The following is a 19,734-nucleotide window of genomic DNA, read 5'->3' on the forward strand; positions in this document are numbered from 1 at the left end:
TGGTCCTCATTTACACTGAGTTTATGAGGCATTCAGATCCAAGAACAACAGACACTTCACACTGCTACAAAGAACAAAATACTCAGCAAGGGTGATAAAACTTAGCAGTCACAGTTAAAACATATCTCATGCTCCAACAGCTATTCAGTACTTCAAATATAAAAGCATACGCAACTACCAATTTAAGTTTCTCACAAGAATGGGTCAAAAAGTCCATTAGATCCTGCTCTACTTTAATGTTTAGCAAAAGGAAAAAAATACTGCTTATCCAAGGAGGCACAGTACAAATAGTAAAAATAAAAACTGTCCTAGGAGTCAGCTGCTAAGAACAAGGACAGTAAACTACTTTCAGTTAATGAGTGCTTAAAAATGTCCTCCCTTGTACCACTATCTCAGTTGACTTTGAGTACATTTAGCAATCAAGTTTGTAATTTCATTTTTAGATTTACTTTGTCAGAACACAACATAGAGCGATAAACTGTATCATTCCTTCCAAATAACTCTTGATGGAGGGCAGTGAGAAATAGAACAGGATGCTTTTTGATTATCTAATACCAAATTACAGAATGCACACAGCTGTATCTTAAAGAAAAATGCAAACACAACTTAACCATACTTTATTTGACTGCATGTTATTCACACAGCTTGCACATTTCAAATCCCATGAAGTCTCTCTCCAAAAGGACAGGTCAATAGGAGAAATCTATGCAGCAACACCCCAGTCATGAAACAGCAGTCCAATATTCTTGAGATACACGTGATATTTCATAGATACTCAACTCATATGTGACGTCAATATAACTTATGGTTATGGTTTTACAAACCTGAAAGCCCTGGGATATTATAGCACTCATCCTAGTCACGTCGAGGTGTACTGAAAAGTAACTGGTGTACTACCAATCTGGTTCCCTCTATGCTCCTGGAAAGTGATGAACCTCATAATTTTTAGACACCATAATAAATATACACACATCCAGTCTTATACATGGCAGCCAATATCATAACACAGGACATGGAAGAGTTAAAACTTGAGTTAAAACTCCTTTACACAGATTTGTTTCATGTGTGTAGAGGGTAATTTGGAGAGGCAAAAAAGTTAAAAATCAAATTTTAATATTAATTTTTTATCTTATTTTGCTGGTTTCGACATCAAGTACTAATGTGGACTTTGATTATTCCAGAGTTAAGTTTCATCCCAATGTAAGGGAAATTATAATCAGTCCACACATCAAGACTGGTAGCATACCCGTTAGCTTTCTTCAATACTAACATATATAGCTTCATGGTAGCATGTATTAAATGTTCAGCAGTATCAACCGCCAAACCAGTGTCAGTGGATAGTACAGTCAGTCTTAAAGAGGCAGCACCCCACTAAAAGAAAGTTGCACCAATTTTGCTCAGTTTTAGCCAAGTGAACCCACTGTCAATTATAAATGGGACTACTTTTTAAGTTGATATAAGAAAAATGAAAGTCTAAATATCAAATTCATGTTTGAAGTTATTTCAACTTGGAAAGTTTTAATTTTGTAACTAGGTTAAATTTTAGGTTAAAAAAAACTGGTCAAGTAATTAAAAACATCAAAGTATACACTGATATTCATCATGTATCCATCCATTGAGCAGCATCGTAATGACCTGATACATTAGCCACATAGTTCAGGTCACGTTTACAGATCATCACACGGTTAATTCAGCAATTCTGAAGTTAGGGGGAGTTGTGACAGTTTCATTGACAGCCTAGCAAGAACAAAACTTTTGAATTGAAAAATCTAGCATGTATCTACTTTACAACTATTCCCATTAGAGCAAGTCAAGAAAATGTATGTTCATTAACAATTCATTATAGACTGGCAAATCAAAATAAAATTTGACAATGTCCAGTATACTGTTTAGCTACTTTCCTCTACACTGAAACAGAAAACAGAATCATCATGATGACTGGCAGTCTTCTAAATACTGGAGTCCAAATGAAGTTTGACCAAAATCACTCAATGTGGTACGCAGAAAAGCTGAGTACTACATGGTCATCACACTTTTAATATTACCAGTATTCTGCATTAAACTTTAAAGAGCAATATAAAATGGAAAGACACATTTTCTTAAAAATAAGGACTATAAATGATCCCACCAGCAGGAAGTTTTTATTTTCAAATATAAAGTGTGCATCTTTATTTTAAAAGTACTTGTTACCATGTTCACTTTCAAAATATTATACTGAGCAAAGAGCAGCTTTCCTTGAAAAAAAAAAAGAAAAAAGCAACAAACTTTCCTGAAAAGGGGCCTTTACCAACTGTTAATGGAGGTAGGGTTTTAAAAAATACAGTAATTACAGCCATAAAATAAAATTCAAACCAAGTACTAGAGCAGAAGTATAATCAAATGAAATGAAAAGAACAGCACGAATGCCAGATTCCTATAGAGCATTTGTCAGAGAATCAATCTTGTTCCTTATGAGTGCTTAGGGTTTCTAGTTAAATAAATTATCCATCACAGGTTTACTTGACTGAACTCAAAACAATTCGCTAAAATTTGTTACCATTACACTGATTAGCCAAAATACATTGTAACTAATAAACACCTTGGCTGCTCAGAAAACCCAAAAAACTCATTTAAAAAATTTCCAACCCTCCCCTTTTTCTGGAGGAACAAAGCAAAGGTCCTTCAAGAATCTGCTCATGAGTGAAAAGAAAATAAATGCAGCTTAAAACGGATACAATGCTCCTTGGAATTTATTTCTAAGACAAAGAACCAAAAGTGAAGTGTTGTCAAAAATGGAAGCGATGTGAACTCAAATCAAGTAAAAAACAAAACAAAAACCCAGCTACATTATAGAAGCTGTTCTTCACAGCTTAACAATCATTTTGATTAAATAAAATCATACCAATTTACATTAATTTTCTATTCCTGTCCAAAAATTCCCCATTCTCAAAAAACAAAAGCAAAAACAAAAAAAAGTGCATCCAGAACCCAGCAATTCCCAGCTTCATCCCTTTAAGTCATTTCTGTTTCCCAAGTAGATTCAATTTCTTACTGTAAGGAAAAAAAGGACTTCTAAATCAAATCACTGTCACTCACCTGGAAAAACTGTCCAAATTATAAAAATCTGAAATAATTTATTATCAAATTTAGAATTTAAATAAAAACAAGTTTGCTTGCAAAGGCATTAAAGAAAAAGAAAAGACAGCATGCACTCAAAAACTAGAGATGAAGACAAGAATACTTATCTACACAGGCACTGGCAGACGCAGTTCAATTGTCATCTTTACTCAATGCGAGACAAATCCCACCCTACACTTTTCATCCACTAATCACTGAGGTACCAATATTCAAGAATGGAAAATGTAATATTGAAAAAAATAAAACCTAAACTGAAGCTTCTCCCTCAGCCCCTTCAGAAAACTATGGCAGGTTTGTGTGAAATGTTAGTATACTTAAGAGACTTACTACATTGGCTTCTTTAAGGAACAAAAATTATGTCCCACTTACTGGTTCTGTGATAAAATGATCACTATGTAAATAGCACTGTCAGCAAACTTTGCAAATGAACAAGTCTTGGCTAGTAACTGGCACATCCTGTTGGTACCAAAAGAACCCTTGAAGTTTAAAACAATCTCATTTAATTCAGAACAAATGCGCCATGCCAAAGTGCAACAAATATTGTGCGACACTCATGGACACTGACAGGTAACAGCTGCATGGGAATTACTAAATCCACCTGCAAAGCAATTCTGCACAAATTGCATTGCATGCAAAAGTCGCTTCCGTGTGGGTGGAGCCGTCCCTTGCGTCAGCCTCAGCGCAGCCACAGTTTAAGTCGCAGTGCGTCAACTCCATTTAAATAGTATCTGAACAGCCTCTTATCGCGGACAAAACCAAGGTTTTCATAAAGTTTCAAAGCAGACTTATTTGTTATTTCTGTTTCCAAAACAACCTTCAAAAAAGAAAAAAACCTGAAGTTATAATTTCATAATTAAAAATTGACAAAATATATAATCAAATATTTTTTTAAATTACGTTGATTTGTTTAAAAATGACAATAAAACAATACTGGTGTACAGAAAAAAAATCATCAAAATGCTAATTATTTCTGAGTGGAGACAGGGGTGGAATCATTGAGAACTTTTCTCCTGGTTTTTGTGATGTTTCCACGTTTAGGACTTGACTACATGTTTATAATAAAACAAAGATAACTATTTTCCTGTGGAGAAAATAAGGTGACATATAAGGTGATATAAAAAGAAAAAGAAAGGTCAACAATTAAAGTTTTGACAGCAGGACTTTAAGAAGTTCTTTAGTCTGACTTCTGACTCCTGTTTCTATTAACTGTCACTGTTTATCTATTATTGGTTCCTCAGCCTTCCTAATGCTGCGGCCCCTTAATACAGTTCTTCATGTTGTGGTAACTCCAGCCATAAAATTATTCCCATTGCTACTTCATAACTGTGACTTTGCTACTGTTACGAATCATAAACATATAATAAGCAGATGGTCTCAGGTGAACCTGTGGCACTACCCCCCAACACACAAAGTCCCAAAAGGGTCGCAAGCTACAGGTTGAGAACCACTGGTCTAGAGTCTAGACCAGTCTGCAAACTTCAAGAATTGAACCAAATATCCTAATGCTGTCAGTTTCCACATATAAAATTTTCCTGGTGGGCTGGAAACATAGTTCAGTGGCAGAGTACTTTTCTAACACGTATTAGGTTTTGGATTCAATCTTCAGCAAAGCATCAAAAGGGGGAAGGGGGGAAGGAAGAATAGGAGGGAGGGAGAGAAAGAAAAAAGGTAACTTCTATTGGAAAGTGGCTATGCCCATTTGTACACATGCCAATGGCGCCTTTCTTGACACAGAACAGAGTTAAGCAGCTCTCACGAAGACCCATGGTTTGTAAAGCTTAAAATATTTAGCATCTGTCCTTTTGTAGAAAGTTTACTGAACCTAAACCAAGGGAATAAAACATTAGGGTCCATCAGTCACCTGGAGGGATGGTTAGAGTAAGATTGCTCAGGGGCATCAGGTGTGAGGCTGGGGAGAGACAAACAGATCTATAAATGTCACTGGCTAGTCTACAAATCAGCAAGCTGCAGGTTAGAGGAAGAGACCCTGGGTCAAAAATGAGGGATGGTGATGGCTAAGCAGGTGAAGGTATTTACAGAGCAAACCTGGCAACCTGAACTTGAGAGTAAGTAGGAAGCCCATATAATGGTGTAAGAAGAGAGAACTCTACACATCACAAATATATACACAGTAATAATTAAGAAAACTAACGTGGGGGGAAATGAGACAGAAAATTGAAAATACCATTGTTGATCTCATACACACACACACACACACACACACACAAGAGACTTTGCATTTTAAAGAAATTACAAGGTGAGATTGATGTTACTGAGAATCAGTGGTCTAAATATTATTCAGACCAAAACTTAACAGAGGATCGGAGAGTATTAGATTCCATTTGAGTCTTCTGGAATATCGCTGAACTGGTGGCCGTGACAACATAGAGCTGATACTTTTGAAAACTATGGGCTCTTCGAATTTCTACTTCCCTCTACCTAAACACTCTCTCCTTTCCCAGCTTTTATATATGTTGCTCTATTTACCTTTTCTATTTATTCTCACCTGTGTTGCTTAAAATTAGCAACACAGCAACCCACAGTCCAGAGGTGTAATAACCTTTGGGCATTTAGAGCGAGGGAACATGGCAAAAGCACAACTCAACATAGACACAGCAAACCATCTATAAAGTACAACTCAACATAGACACAGCAAACCATCTATAAAGTACAACTCAACAGAGACACAGCAAACCATCTATAAAGTACAACTCAACATAGACACAGCAAACCATCTATAAAGTACAACTCAACAGAGACACAGCAAACCATCTATAAAGTACAACTCAACAGAGACACAGCACAGCATCTATAAAGCACATGAGGCCCTTGCTGCTCTATCTTCTAAAAGAATCAAGAGACAGAGAGAAGAGGTAGCACCTCAGTTTTCTACATCCAAAACCACTAAGGACCTGCACACTTCTGCATCATGGTGAAGGAGGCTTTCCATCCCACCACCCAGCTTCTCAGCTGGAACCCCAGGTGTCTTAAACTCTCTTCTCGCCATTCTCCTGCATCCATCAATTCTCCCTCTGAAACTTTCTCTCAAGTAGTCCTCATTTTTATCCCACACTGACAGCACCTTAAACTGTCACCAGCCAAGAGCCTCCCATTTTCTACATGTGATCCTCTCATTAATTTCTTAACTAAAATAAGTTATTAGCTCTTTGTCCTTAAACTTAATGATCTAAAAATTACCTGAAGAGGCTTAAAAGGCCTCTCGACATACGGTTTCCATGTACAAGCCCAGCTTCACTCTAAGTCTCCCTCTTCCTCCTCTTCATGTTCAACATCAAACTGTCCGTCTCTGCAACCAACTATGATCTACTTCACCTTCTGTAGGTGCAGAAGCTTTTAACAATGTAACATGACATCAGTTACAGACCTGTTGGCCTAAATTCACAGCTATTCTGAAAGACATGGCCCATGCACAAGTTGGATACACACCTTCAATCATAGCAGAGGCAAGAGACCTCTATGACCACTGAGCTACCCAAAGCTACATAGTGAAAATCTGCCATGAACAAACAAAAATTCAAGTTTTAATATTGAATGCTACACTAGAACACCTGGGTACAAGTTTTCAGATCTGAATAATTCGGGAAACTCTTAAAATTCTGTTATTAGGTCAACATGTAATTACAACTAAACTGTTAAAGGCAATTTGAGAAAAACTAATGTTACCACAACTCTAAATTACTAACTTACTTCATAGTAATAAAACGTGAAAAATATTAAAAGGATAGTTATATTTAGACACCAACCTCAAGAAACGGACATGGCTATCTCTACCAGTGGTTCTAAACCTATGGGTCATGACCCTTTGACAACCCTCTACCTCCAAAAATACTTTATGATTCATTACAGTAGTGGTTGGGGCCACCACAACATGAAGAACTGTATTAAAGGGTTACAGCATTAGGAAGGTTGAGAATCACCGGTTACACTTTACAAATGAATGAAACTCAAGAAAATCAGTAAACGGGCTGAAGAGATGGCTCAGTGGCTAAGAGCACTGGCTACTCTTCCAAAGGTCCCAAATTCAATTCCCAGCACCCACATAATGGCTCACAACCATCTTTAACTGCAATCTCATGGGATCCTACATGAAGGATGCCCTCTTCAGGTGTGCAGACATACATGAAAACAAAACACCTACATACATACATAAATATAAAATACATAAATAGATCGTTGACAAAGAAAATCAGTAAACAAGGGCAAACAGTTGGAGTCCAAATAAAAGCTAGACCTCCATACTAACCACACTTCAGACCTCTCCACCATTTCCCAGAGAAATCTAATCAACTTGGGTAAGGGGATCTAAGTTCACTTTCATAATAATTAGCAACCTAAACTATTCTAAACCAGTGGTTCTCAACCTTCTTAGTGCTGTGCCTCTTTAATATAGTTCTTCATGTTGTGGTGATCGCCCCCCTCAACATAAAATTGTTTTCCTTGCTACTTCATAACTGTAATTTTGCTACTGTTATGAATCATAATGTAAATATCTGTGTTTTCTGAAGGTATTGGTGACCCCCTGTGAAAGGGTCATTCAACCCCCAAGGGGTGGTGAGAATCACTGTTCTAAATGTATATAAGGATAACTACAGCTCCACATTACAACTGAAGTGTGGTTAAGACATGCAGTCTAGCCCTGGGGAGATGGTTCAGTGGTTAAGAGCACTTGCTACTCCTGCAGAGGACCCGAGTCCCTCTTTTGGCTTCCTCATACATACACGACATACCCACTTACATATACATAAATAAAAATAAAATAAAATCTTCAAAAATATATTTGAATTCTGGCTTGTTACCATCCTAATAAATTAATTAAGCCTAACTATACAGAAAAAAATTACATAAGTGGCTACTCTAATCAAAATGTAAAGATGGCCTTAGTACATTGAATATTTCCTAAGAGATCCTGTATTACTCAATAGAGTAGAATATGCTAAGAAAAACGTTAACTATTTTTCAACATTTTATCACTTCAACTCTTATAAACATTTCTTAAATCAAGGGTTATACTGGAAATTTACTGCAAAGCTTCTCTTTTACTTCACATAGAGATATGAAAAAAGAAATCAAAAGATAATTGTTGTGGAATATTAGTTTAAGATGTGCTACATTTGTTTATGCTGTGAAACATTTTGCTTAATGATGCAAAGATGTGCTGCATTCTTTTAAGCTGCATTTGTTTAGCTCTATGAAGCTGTGTTACTCTGCTGTGTAAACACCTGATTAGTCTAATAAAAAACTGAACGACCAATAGCAAGGCAGGAGAAAGGACAGGCGGAGCTGGCAGGTAGAGAGAATAAATAGAGAAAAGGAGACGGAAGGAGCAGGAAAGGAGAGGAAGAACACAAGGTGCCAGACACCCAGCTAGCCATGGAGTAAGAAGTAATGAAAGATATACAGAAATAGAGAAAGATAAAAGCCCAGAGGCAAAAGGTAGACAAGACAATTTAAGAAAACCTGGTTAGAAATAAGCCAAGCTAAGGTTGGGCATTTATAAGTAATAATAAGCCTCTGTGTGTGTGAATTCTTTGGGAGCTTGGGGGCAGGCCCCCTAAATGAATAAAGAGCCCCAAGAGTAAAAAACAGCCAACAACAGATAATTCTGGATTTTGGGGGGGTGGGGTCCTATAAACAGTTAAGAGGGATGGCTCAGTGGTTAGTAAGTGCATGTACTGCTCTTGCAGGAGTCTAATTCAGTTTCCAGCACCCAAACAAGACAGCTCACAGCTATGAGCTACCCTAAGGGGCACACTCTTTTGGCCTTCTTGAATACCTACAGACAGGCGACCAGCAAACACAGACACAATTTTTTTTCAAAAGAAGCTTAATATGTTTGAGTGTTTGATTCTCTTTAACAGAGAAATACATTGCAGTGATGGTCCACCAGCTCTCCATCAAGGAAACATGAGGATAAGTCAAACTGGCAGTTTAGACAGCATTTTTAACAGTGGAGGCTGAAGTTGCTGGAGAGAGGCTGTGCCTACTGTTATCTGGCTCCCAACAGACCTTGATGGATATCTGCTGAATAAACAAGTAAGTAACTATTGTTCTTCACAACAGAAGTTAAAAGCACATTAACATAACTTCACACAAAATGACAGAGCAGGCAAAGTTAAATGATTTGCCCTCAATTATACAACTTATATACTTAGGAGTCCAAGTCACAGAAGATGGGTAAGAAATCAAGGTGTCTCATACTGAGTCCTTTACATAAGTCAAACCATTCACTCAAGATACTTATGGTATGAGGCCATGAGAGCTTAGCGAGTAAAGTGCTACCAAGTCCAGCTGAGCTGATAAGGTCTAGGTTTAATACAACCTATCTCAAAAATTAGGGTAAAAAGTGATCAAAATTAAGACAACCAATGTCAACCTCTGGCCTCTACACGCACACATGCATACACTGACACACACATGATAAATAAATGCAGAAGAAAGTAACACCATTCAATTCTAAAACACACAATAAAATTAAGATTTAACCATATACTAACACAATATTCTCAAAATCTCTTAGTAGCTTTGATGAAAAGCTAGTATTATTCAACAGTTATCAGTAAGTACACATCTTGCCTCATAGGCAATGACTAATATAACTCATGAAAGACAAAGTAGTTCCTGGCCCGAAGCATCCCTGTTCACAAGAAATAATTCTCAGTAGCATAAAATCAAAACATAAGTCTATCAACTCAAAGATTTCTCCAAACAGCTAAGCAACTTCTGTGAAGCCTGAAGAGTTATTACATCTATATGAAAATATGCTTAGAAAATGTGAAGACAGACAACCAGATTTCAGTAGAAAGGACATAGTTGAGAACAAGACAGTAGGAAGAATTTTGTAAACACACACAAATTAACTTTAGCAAGGTACATTTCTATTATTCTGGTACTCTGGAGGCTAAGGCAGGAAAATGGCAAGTTTAAGGGCAGCCTGGACTACCTAGTAAACTCTCTAGACCAGACTGAGATAGAGACCCTGTCTCATACAACAAAATAAAACAAAACCCCTCCATTTTAAAAAGTTATCAAAGCACTTATTAAGGTCAAAGAAAGGAACCACCTAATCACATGTATTGAATAACTTTGCCAAGACACATCTGTGCTCTCACAGTAAAGACGTGCTGAGCACAGTGGTGCATACTAATCCCAACATTTAAGAAGTTGAGATAAGCACCAGCTTGGTCAACAGTGAGTGCCAGGCCAGCCGGGGTTACATAGTGAGACTCTGTCTCAAAATAAACCAAAAGTGACTTTTCCCTAAGGATAACCATCATTTGTGTTGCTCATAAAGTACAATAACTTTTATTTCTTAGGTGTCACTACTATAAAAGGCATTCATTCTGTAGTGTAACACCATTCCCACCTCCATTACTGTACAATGTTAGCACCCCCGTAATCACCAATATTTACTAAGCATATGTGAAGCACAGTACTATAGGAATAAAGGGAAGTACAGATGGCAAAAGCCCTACAGACAAGCTGAAAAGATGTCCCCTTATGGTAATATGCAAATCAGTTGTTCATTATTTAATACTTAAGAAACATTTTCCTTGAGTAAAATGCCCTCCATACAGGTTGAGAGTTTTCCCGTGTTTTTTTAAAAAAGGAAGTTAAATAGGACAAAAGGTAAGCAAAAAAGAAACAACTTACTTAAATGACTCAGCTGATAGACAACAAAGCTTTTAAATATTAACTATTTACTGAATGTTTAGATTTCACTCTGTATTCTAAAGAAATTCAACTTATCTTAAAATGTATTTTGCATCACAACTGTTATTTCTTAACAAAATAGCATTTTCTCCACAATCTGACTTGTGTAGAAGACCTGCAATGAAACTCCCAGCACTGGCACCAGCAGCTACTGTAGAACCCATGCAGCAGACGCCTGCCGGGACGCCTGAGTGACTCACCTCATCACAGTCTCCCTCCACCATGGCATATATGGCTTTCTTTACCAGGTTAGTACCTAGAACACAGATCTGAGTGTTAATGAAGGGAAAGTATAATTAGTTTCTTAAAGAATCTAAAGTATGGTAATCATAAGTACACAGGAATCAAATATTAGGCTTTATCTTGAATGCAGATACACTGGTCATCCCTAAGTAAAAAATAAACCAGGAGGAGTCCAGGGAAATTCCACAGAGAAGTGAGCCTGCCTTGGAAAGATCGCTTTCTGATAGATTCCTTCTCCTCAGCTCTCATTAGCCTCAAGCATGAGCCTGTTTTATTGTTACAAGATATTAGGAAAGATAAAAATAAAAAGGGAAAATATAACATAAAGTGTAGTCCGGAAGCCTGTGAGCTAGCAAAGATACTGAATGACTGAGCTATTTTGCCAAATGTCATCCAAATCTCTAGACACAAGGCACAAGACCATCTAAGAAGAACTGCTTAGCCCACTGGGGCCTAGACAAAACCAGTTGCTGTAAAACGTGCTGAGCCTGGCACAACCAAGTCTGCCAGTGTTGTGTCTGCAAATATCTAGGAAAGTATAATTAATCAGTGTCACACAGATCTGATGCTATAAGAAATAACTGCCAAATCTCATTTTAAGAAAAACAAATTTTTCCAGGTGTAACTGTACACACCTTTAATCCCAGCACTTGGGAGGGAAGGTAGATGAACCTCTGAGTTCAAGGCCAATTTAGTCTACGTGAAGTTCTAGGCCAGCCAAGGTTACATAGTGAGACCCCCATATCAAAAAAGATATAAATTTTATTTTTATTTTAAAATGTTTCCAAACTGGAAAATCAAACTGTTTTTTTCTGAGTCCTTAGCTCTTTCCAAACTTATCTATAAAACAAACCAAATTCATTACAAATTTTAGTAGAATTTACTGTTAACACTATCCAAAAAGAAAGTCCTTTACCCTTTAAACTGGCTCAGTACAGTGGCACCTGACTGTAATCCCAACTACTTGGAAAACTGAGACAGGAATTTAAGCCCAATGTCAAATAAATAAATAAACTCCGAACATATTTATAGGGATTTCCCAGGACACTACCTTGACTTTGAAAGTCTTAAATATAAGTATTAGACAGCAACACCCATATTCTTTTATAGCTACAAATAACAAAACTACTAACAGCAATAACAGCACATCAAATACTTTATAACACTGACTTAGCTTAAAATACATCCCAACAAGCACTTCTCCATCTGAGCATCCGCTGCTGCTCATGGAAAGAAGAGCAGCAGGTACTGGGCACTACGACAGAAGTTCTAATTAGGCTTACAAAACAGTCAACAGGGAAAGCTTGAGCCAGACCAGCTGAATGAGATTCTCAAGGAGAGTCTAACCATCTGCTTTTAAACCATGCAGATGATTCTAGTAACAGTTAAAAAACAAACACACGTGTTGACCCAGAGATGGGTCAGCGGGGATCAGATCCCTAAGACCCACATTATAGAAGAGACTCTCAAAAATTGTTCTCTAGCCGGGCGGTGGTGGCGCACGCCTTTAATCCCAGCACTAGGGAGGCAGAGGCAGGCGGATCTCTGTGAGTTCGAGGCCAGCCTGGTCTATAAGAGCTAGTTCCAGGACAGGCTCTAAAAAAGCTGCAGAGAAACCCTGTCTCGAAAAACCAAAAAAAAAAAAAAAAAAAAAATTGTTCTCTAACCTGTACACATGCAGTGTCTCTGTCTGTCTGTCTCTCTCTCTCTCTCTCTCTCTCTCTCTTACACACACACACACACACACACACAATTAAAAAAAAACTAAGGAATGCAACCTTAAAAAAAGACTAGGAACATGAATCTCAGAATAATAATTACCTTCTTTTGGACTTTCAAATTACAACAGGTTTGATGATTAGCATGAAGTAACAGAAGAATTACTCCATAATTTTAGCTCGGTTAGCATCCATTGAACTTGAGAATAGTACCTGGTATAAAATGTTCTCATAACTCTATAAAAAATAGAAACACTTTCTCCAATACTTAATATAATATAAAGCATTCTGGATCAATTTTTAAAAAAATTCTAAAGACAAAAACTGATCATCTGGTACTTTTATTAAAAAGATTATCTCTCATCAAGTGGTGGTAGCCCATGCTTTTAATCCCAGCACTCAGGAGGCAGAGGCAGGCAGATCTCTGGGAGTTCAGGGCCAGCCTGGCCTACAAGAGCTAGTTTTGGGAGAGGCACCAAAGCTACAGAGAAACCCTGTCTTAAAACACACATACACACACACACACACACACAGAAAGATAGACAGACATAGATGAAAGATAATCTCAAAAACATTAAAAAAAAACTACTTTAAGAATGTTTCAAAAATATGTTGAAAAGAAAACCCATCATCTTACCGTCTTAAGGATAGTGAAATGACCAAGTAGGTTAAAAAAATCCCTCAGAACCCACGTGAAAGGAGATCTGACTCCCCAAAGCTGTCCTCGGATGCCTGTAGCAATGTGCGTACACAGACACACAGTTATTTATCTAAAAAATACCTCTTTCCCTTACCTTGAAGTTTATTCCTACATACTGACATTTAAATCTTTTGTTTCAATACACAAAAATGAAAGTAATTTATCCACCCTTTGTGAAATAACATTTTCCTTACCAATGCCATTTCTCCTGTACTTGGAGTCCACGGCTAACATGGCTATATAACCTCTGCGGAACATCTTTTTGTGCATATCCAGCTTGCAAACGATGGCACCTACACACTCCTCCCCTACCATGGCCTTGAAAATAAAGAAACAGTTAAGAAGAACACAATGCCATCAGGTACTGCAAAATTATCAAGGGAAAACAGCAACTGACCCTTGGTCAGCATTTTTGAGAGGAAATCAGGAGAACTCCAGAGCAAAACAGCAATCACAGAAAGTGTCGGAAACTGAATCTCAAAATTCTTCAAATATTGTTGTTTCTAAAACTCAAACTTTCTTCAGATCATGATTTTTTTATGCTTATTAAAACCCTAAGGGAGAGGGAGACAAGATTTCTACAAGGCAAACACTCAAGAACTTTTACAGACTCCATATCAAGTGCTTATATTTCAACTAATTTGAGATAAAGACCTGTTTACATTTGGAAGAGGGAGCAAGTGAACAAATTATTTCTTTAAAAAGTCTACTTATTAAAATACAATAAAATATTGTACAATTTACCCATAAGCAGAGTATTACAAGTTTTTATAATAAAGATTTAATGAAAGATAAACATAACTAGAAATTACATCTGGTTAATTTTGATCAAGAAAAAAGTACTATGACTTTTTCAGAAAAAGCACCGTTTAGAAGTATTAAATCACACCCAAAAGGCACTTTAGCACTAAATACATGATGGTCCGTTTTCAGGATTTTCCGGACAGTATGAGTCATTATCATAAAGCTCCCAGAAATTCAATAGCCTGCACTCAGTAGGCTAAGGTGGAAGGATCTGAGTCAGAAGGATCTTAAGTTCAAGGCCAGCTTGCTCTACACAGCAAAATCCTGTTTCCAAAATATATATAGATCATATATGTGTGATATTTTAAGACATATACATATAAATATCTTAAATTTCAGTCTTTTTAATCAGTGTAATTAGAATACTATGACTTCTATTTTAATAAAATTATCAGGTTATCAAAGTGTTAAAGGCTAAATGTTAAACAATGCTGATAACTCATTTTGATATTCCAGTGTTGTTAATGCAAATGCTTATCAAGTATTTCAAAACTGTTAAAAGTTCTAATAGTGTATACTGAGAAATATAAATAGGGCAATCCCTCAGCAAGCAGTATTTCTGTTTTGTAAACTAACTTTCCAGAAACAACTATTTCAACAACACCATAAATTAGTCAAAAGATTAGTAAGCAAAATCTAACATATACTTAATATCTATTTTAACTTTGATTTTGTTGTAACATTTTGTGATCTAGTATTTAATACATTTCCTAAAACTCCTTTTTAAATAAACTGTGGGAAAAAAATCTTTGTAAGCAAGATAATTTTAATCCATTTAGAAAATCCTTTTGAAGGGATATTAAAGTCAATAACTGATAACAGTTCATTCCCATTGTATCACATTTTCCATAATTCTTCTGGGTCAAAAAAACCTTACAATTATTATTTCCATAACATACCAATTTAATGCACAACAAATCAATTTAATTTCTTTTTGTATTAAGATCTGAAACAGAGATAAAAGTTATCTAAATGAACAACTTTGACGGCCTTTTTAGTGCTAAGGATTGAACCCAATAACATGCATGTACTCATCACTGAGCCACACGACCAGCCCTACTAATAGTTTCTGATCCGATTGTCAGTATACATGTATGTATGTATGTATGTATGTATGTGTGTGTATGTATATACGTGTGTGTATATTCAATATATACATATATATATGCACATGTGCTCACACATATAATTATCACAGACCAAATCATATAACAGGCAAAAAAAAAAAAAAAAGAATTTCCCTGACCTAGTAAGCTAGGCTCGTGTAAAAAGGAAATATCACCAAAAACTTAAATAAGACCATAGAAAAGCTATATCCTACAGTTAATAAAGTCATTCAAAAAGAAAACTTAAAGCCACTACAACAGCTAGGTAATACTTTCAAACTGTACCAGAATTTCAAACAAATATTTGTCCTCTGACCATGTAAGTAAAAAGCAAACAAAATATTATGTTAGTTTTTCTTGAGACTACATTACTTCCCTAGTTAAAAACAGAGAAATATAGATCAAGTTGTACATACCATCTAAAAATAAAAATCTGACATGGATATATGACTTGCTCAGTATAAAAACCAATACTGCAATCCTAATAAAATACTTATTAAACAATCACTAAATTACTTGTTTTTTTCCAAAACAAAAGCTGCTGCACACACTTTGAAGCATATTATTAAATGTGTTTCCTGAAGTACAGTAAGTAGTAAATCTATCTTTTACCTTCACAGGGCTTTTTAAAAGCCTATCAAGTCTACAGAACTATGAAAAACGTGTATCTGCAAAACTGATTCCCAAACTCTCCAAATCATTACAAAAAGAACACTGGTGGACACCAGAAAGTTAAAATTAGAACAGATAAAAGGAAATACTATACTACATTGCTAGTCGTAAATTTAAGAACTTCTAAAAACCGGAAAGTGAAAATACTGTGAACTATAGGCTAAAGTTTATGGTAACTGGCAGTGATTCATCTGGACTAGTTTCTATTTTCCAAAGTGCTACAAATATTAGGAAGGATTTTAAGAAACTTGTGATAAGTCAACCAAGTACAGGCAATTTTTAAGGTTTACTGCATGTTCTCCCTGGAACCTGGAGGCACTTCGGAGGTTCTAATCCCGAGACTGACGCTTATAAGGACAACTTCCATGATGATACAACAGTTCTTCATCTTATTTGCCATCACGAGAGCTAAAGACCTCTCTGCTCCTATAACAGCTACAAGTTTGAACATTATCCATAATCACGGTTTTTATTCCCACTGAAAGAGAAGAAGGTGGGTCTAGATTATCTCTAGGGTGGTCCTTTCAGATGTAAGTTGAAAGACATAATTCAGACATTATTTATAAAAATGACTTCTAATGGAAAATTCAATTTGAAAAGCACACAAAAGACCTAGTTTTACACTGTTGCTGTTGTGTAACTAGTTTTATTGTTCGCTATCTCCAGACTCATATTCCATACTTAATGAGAAACCTTAGAGGTCAACTACTTGTACACCTTTCAAATTCTAGATATTCATAACTTAATGTTAAACTTTGGCTAGTAAAGGCTAAAGTAAAAACTTAACTGGCCAATTAGGAAGAGTGTACATGAAATGAAGTTTACCATAGTAGAGTGACAGAAAAACTGAGGTCTAGGGACTGCATGGCTCAAACCCACGACCACTGAACGCCGCCCCAGCCCCTTGATACACTTTTGTGGATTAATTTACAATTCAGTCAATACATTAATTCTGAGGAATTGCATCTGATGGCATTTTTGTCATCACAGTGTTGTAAGTACTGTCCCATATTCACTGACACTAATATGTCTTAGAACTTTTGTTTGTCTTTGGTTTTTGAGACAGGGTCTCTCTACACAACCCTGGCTATCCTGGAACTTGCTGTGTAGACCACGCTGGCCTTGAACTCAGAGACCCTCCTGCCTCTGCCTCCCAAGTGCTGGGTTTAAAGACATGTGTTATCCCGTCCTGCAGAACTATTTTAACATAATACTAAGAATCCTGACCACGTTTTCTGGAATACAAAATACAAAATAGTACCTAAAGTTTAAACAAATGTCCTAAAATAAAGTTTAAGCACAATTAACACAAAAGCTAATGAAACTACCAATGTCTATCTACAATATCCAGTATTTCTGGATTACCATCAAGCTGTGGAAGCAACCACAAGCCTTTTGACATATTCTCAAAACATACTGCAAGGAATACTGAGTGCAACTAAGCCAGGGTGAAATAATAACAACGGGAGCTTTATTCTCTGAAAAGTATGTGCTGTGCTCACGGTACAGCTTACACCTCAAGTCCAACAACATCTCAGTTAAAGATTTCATACAGAGAGAAAGTGGGTCAATGTTACTGTTGAGAGATTACGGTGCTGGGAATGAAAACTTACAATAGCTATTCATCTTATCCAATAGACAAATCTGTTTGACTTACATGTAAGTTAAAAAAAAAAAAAAAAAAAAAACTCTTTGGTCAGCTATCCCCATACAAACCGAAGGCACCAGTTTTCAGGCCGTTTGAGCAGTTTCACACTTAAGTTTCCTGCGTCCCACAAAAAGGCCTTCTGTTCGAGTTCCAGGGGCCTTTCAGCCACCGGAAGTGTTAGTGACACCTTCTGCAATGGCACACCTGAAAGCGTGCTGCCTCCAACTACTGTCCTACTGAAGGAAACAATGTCTGTCATCCGTGACCAGGGCTCTGAGATTTCATTCTCCAACGTGGCCACAGCAACAGACAACCACGCTCACCAAAACATGTTTACCGCATATATCCTTCCCTGACTAAGTCTGGAACTGAGTTATTACTAAGGCCTGCACGTGAACAGAGCCAGGTTCCAATTAAATCACTACAAAATGCTCTGCGAATGAGGGAGGGGACTTGATGAAGGGTAAACATGATTAGCAGCTAATGTAACCACGACGTAAGACCCGCCCCCTGCCCCCCCCCCCGCCCCAGGTGAAACACGCTCTTCTGTTACAACAGGAGCCAGAGAACCCTGCTCATGAGCTCTTACCTTCCACACAGTTCCATTTACTAACTAGGAGAGCGCGCGCGCGCACTTTGGCACTTCACAGCTGTAGGGTGCTGTGAAAATGAAGGCTACAAGCACTACCACACACCGGGCCCTCGCCTGACACTCCCTGCCCTGAGTGGCCAGGCTCTCTGCCCGGCTCACCCTCTTGTCACGCCATCCACTTACCAAGAAACAGAGCTGTGGCCAGTTGTGGATAAAATATCTATACGTATAAATGGAGTAGGGTTCGGACAGATCTTTGGTGATCAGTCTCATGATATCAGGCATTTGGAGCTCGGATTCATAGCGGACGTATCGTATCGTCCGATCCTCCCCGGGCTCGGCCTCCCGGCCCAGGGAGCTCCTTAGACTGCAGCCGGCGGTCAGGGCCGAAGCCAGTAGCCGCACCTGCTCGTCCTCCTCCTCCGGCTCGTTGCCCTCCACCAGTCCGTTGCGAGCCGCCGCGGGGTCGCTCGCCGCCTCCACCGCCGCCGCCGCCGCCTCCGGCCGGCCGGGGAGCGCAGTTCTTGCATTGTTGGGGACCGAGCAGGGAGCTCTCTCCCCCGGGTGTCCCCCGGCTCCTTTTGTGGCAGTCACTTTGGGGGCCCCGTCGGGGGCGGCTGCCTCCGCTGCACTCAGAACCTTACTCTTGAGGGTCGCCGCGGCCCGGAGGTGTCGCAGTTCGGGGCCGATCAATCCGTTGAGCTGCTGCGGCTGCTCCGGAGGCAGCTGCGGGCAGCGCAGGCAAGAACGCGCCTTGGCCGTGCTCGTCGCCTCGCCGCCCGCCGGGCTCCCGCAGCCGCCTTCGTGCTCCTCGTCGTCCTCCTCGTCGTCGCTGCAGCAAGCGAGCGCGGCCCCCGCCGGGAACGGGCAGCGGGGCTCGGCCGCCGCCGGGGCCGCGGGCGCTGGTGGTGGGAGGAGGCTGCTAGGCCCAGGCGGTACCTCCGCCATCCTGGAAGCGACACAGCCGAGAGAGGAGGCCATGAGCGGCGGCCGAGCGGCGCCAGGCAGCGCCGACCGGCGGGCCGGGGGCGGCCGAGGCGGGGGGAACAAAGGCAGAAACCGTCCCTCACCGAGCGTCCCCAACGCCGCGCCGCCCCCACGCCGCCGCGCCGCCGTGCCGGCCACCGTCCCCGGCCGCCCGAGCCCCGCCGCCGGCCGTGTCACCGCCTCCCACCCGCCCCTCCTCGCGGCTCACCCCGCGCCGCTCCCCGCCGCCGCTGCCGCCGCTCCTGTCCCTCAGCCACCGCCGCAGCCGCCTCTGCCGCCGCGGCCGCTCCGCCGCTGCCGCCGCCGAGCCTCTCACCCGGCCGCCGCCGCCGTAAAGCGCCTCGCCTGTTACCCCGGGTAAAGTTTCCTGGGCCAGGCTTTACGACACTTCCCTGCCTGCCGGCTGCCGGGCCAGA

At 39.2% G+C, this 19,734-nt stretch overlaps 1 protein-coding gene across 1 annotated transcript; it reads right to left on the reverse strand.

Moving 5' to 3' along the window:
* Positions 1–583: 583 nt before the first annotated feature.
* Positions 584–19,393, reverse strand: Naa30 (N-alpha-acetyltransferase 30, NatC catalytic subunit). Its single transcript, XM_038310362.2, has 4 exons — positions 18,515–19,393; positions 13,704–13,827; positions 11,049–11,104; positions 584–3,931 (listed from the first exon to the last, which is right to left on the reverse strand). The coding sequence occupies exons 1-4, from the start codon at positions 19,310–19,312 to the stop codon at positions 3,794–3,796; spliced, it is 1,116 nt and encodes a 371-aa protein (XP_038166290.1). The 5' UTR covers positions 19,313–19,393; the 3' UTR covers positions 584–3,793.
* Positions 19,394–19,734: the final 341 nt, after the last annotated feature.

Source organism: Arvicola amphibius, chromosome 13 (genome assembly GCF_903992535.2).
Source record: "Arvicola amphibius chromosome 13, mArvAmp1.2, whole genome shotgun sequence".
Classification (NCBI taxonomy): domain Eukaryota; kingdom Metazoa; phylum Chordata; class Mammalia; order Rodentia; family Cricetidae; genus Arvicola; species Arvicola amphibius.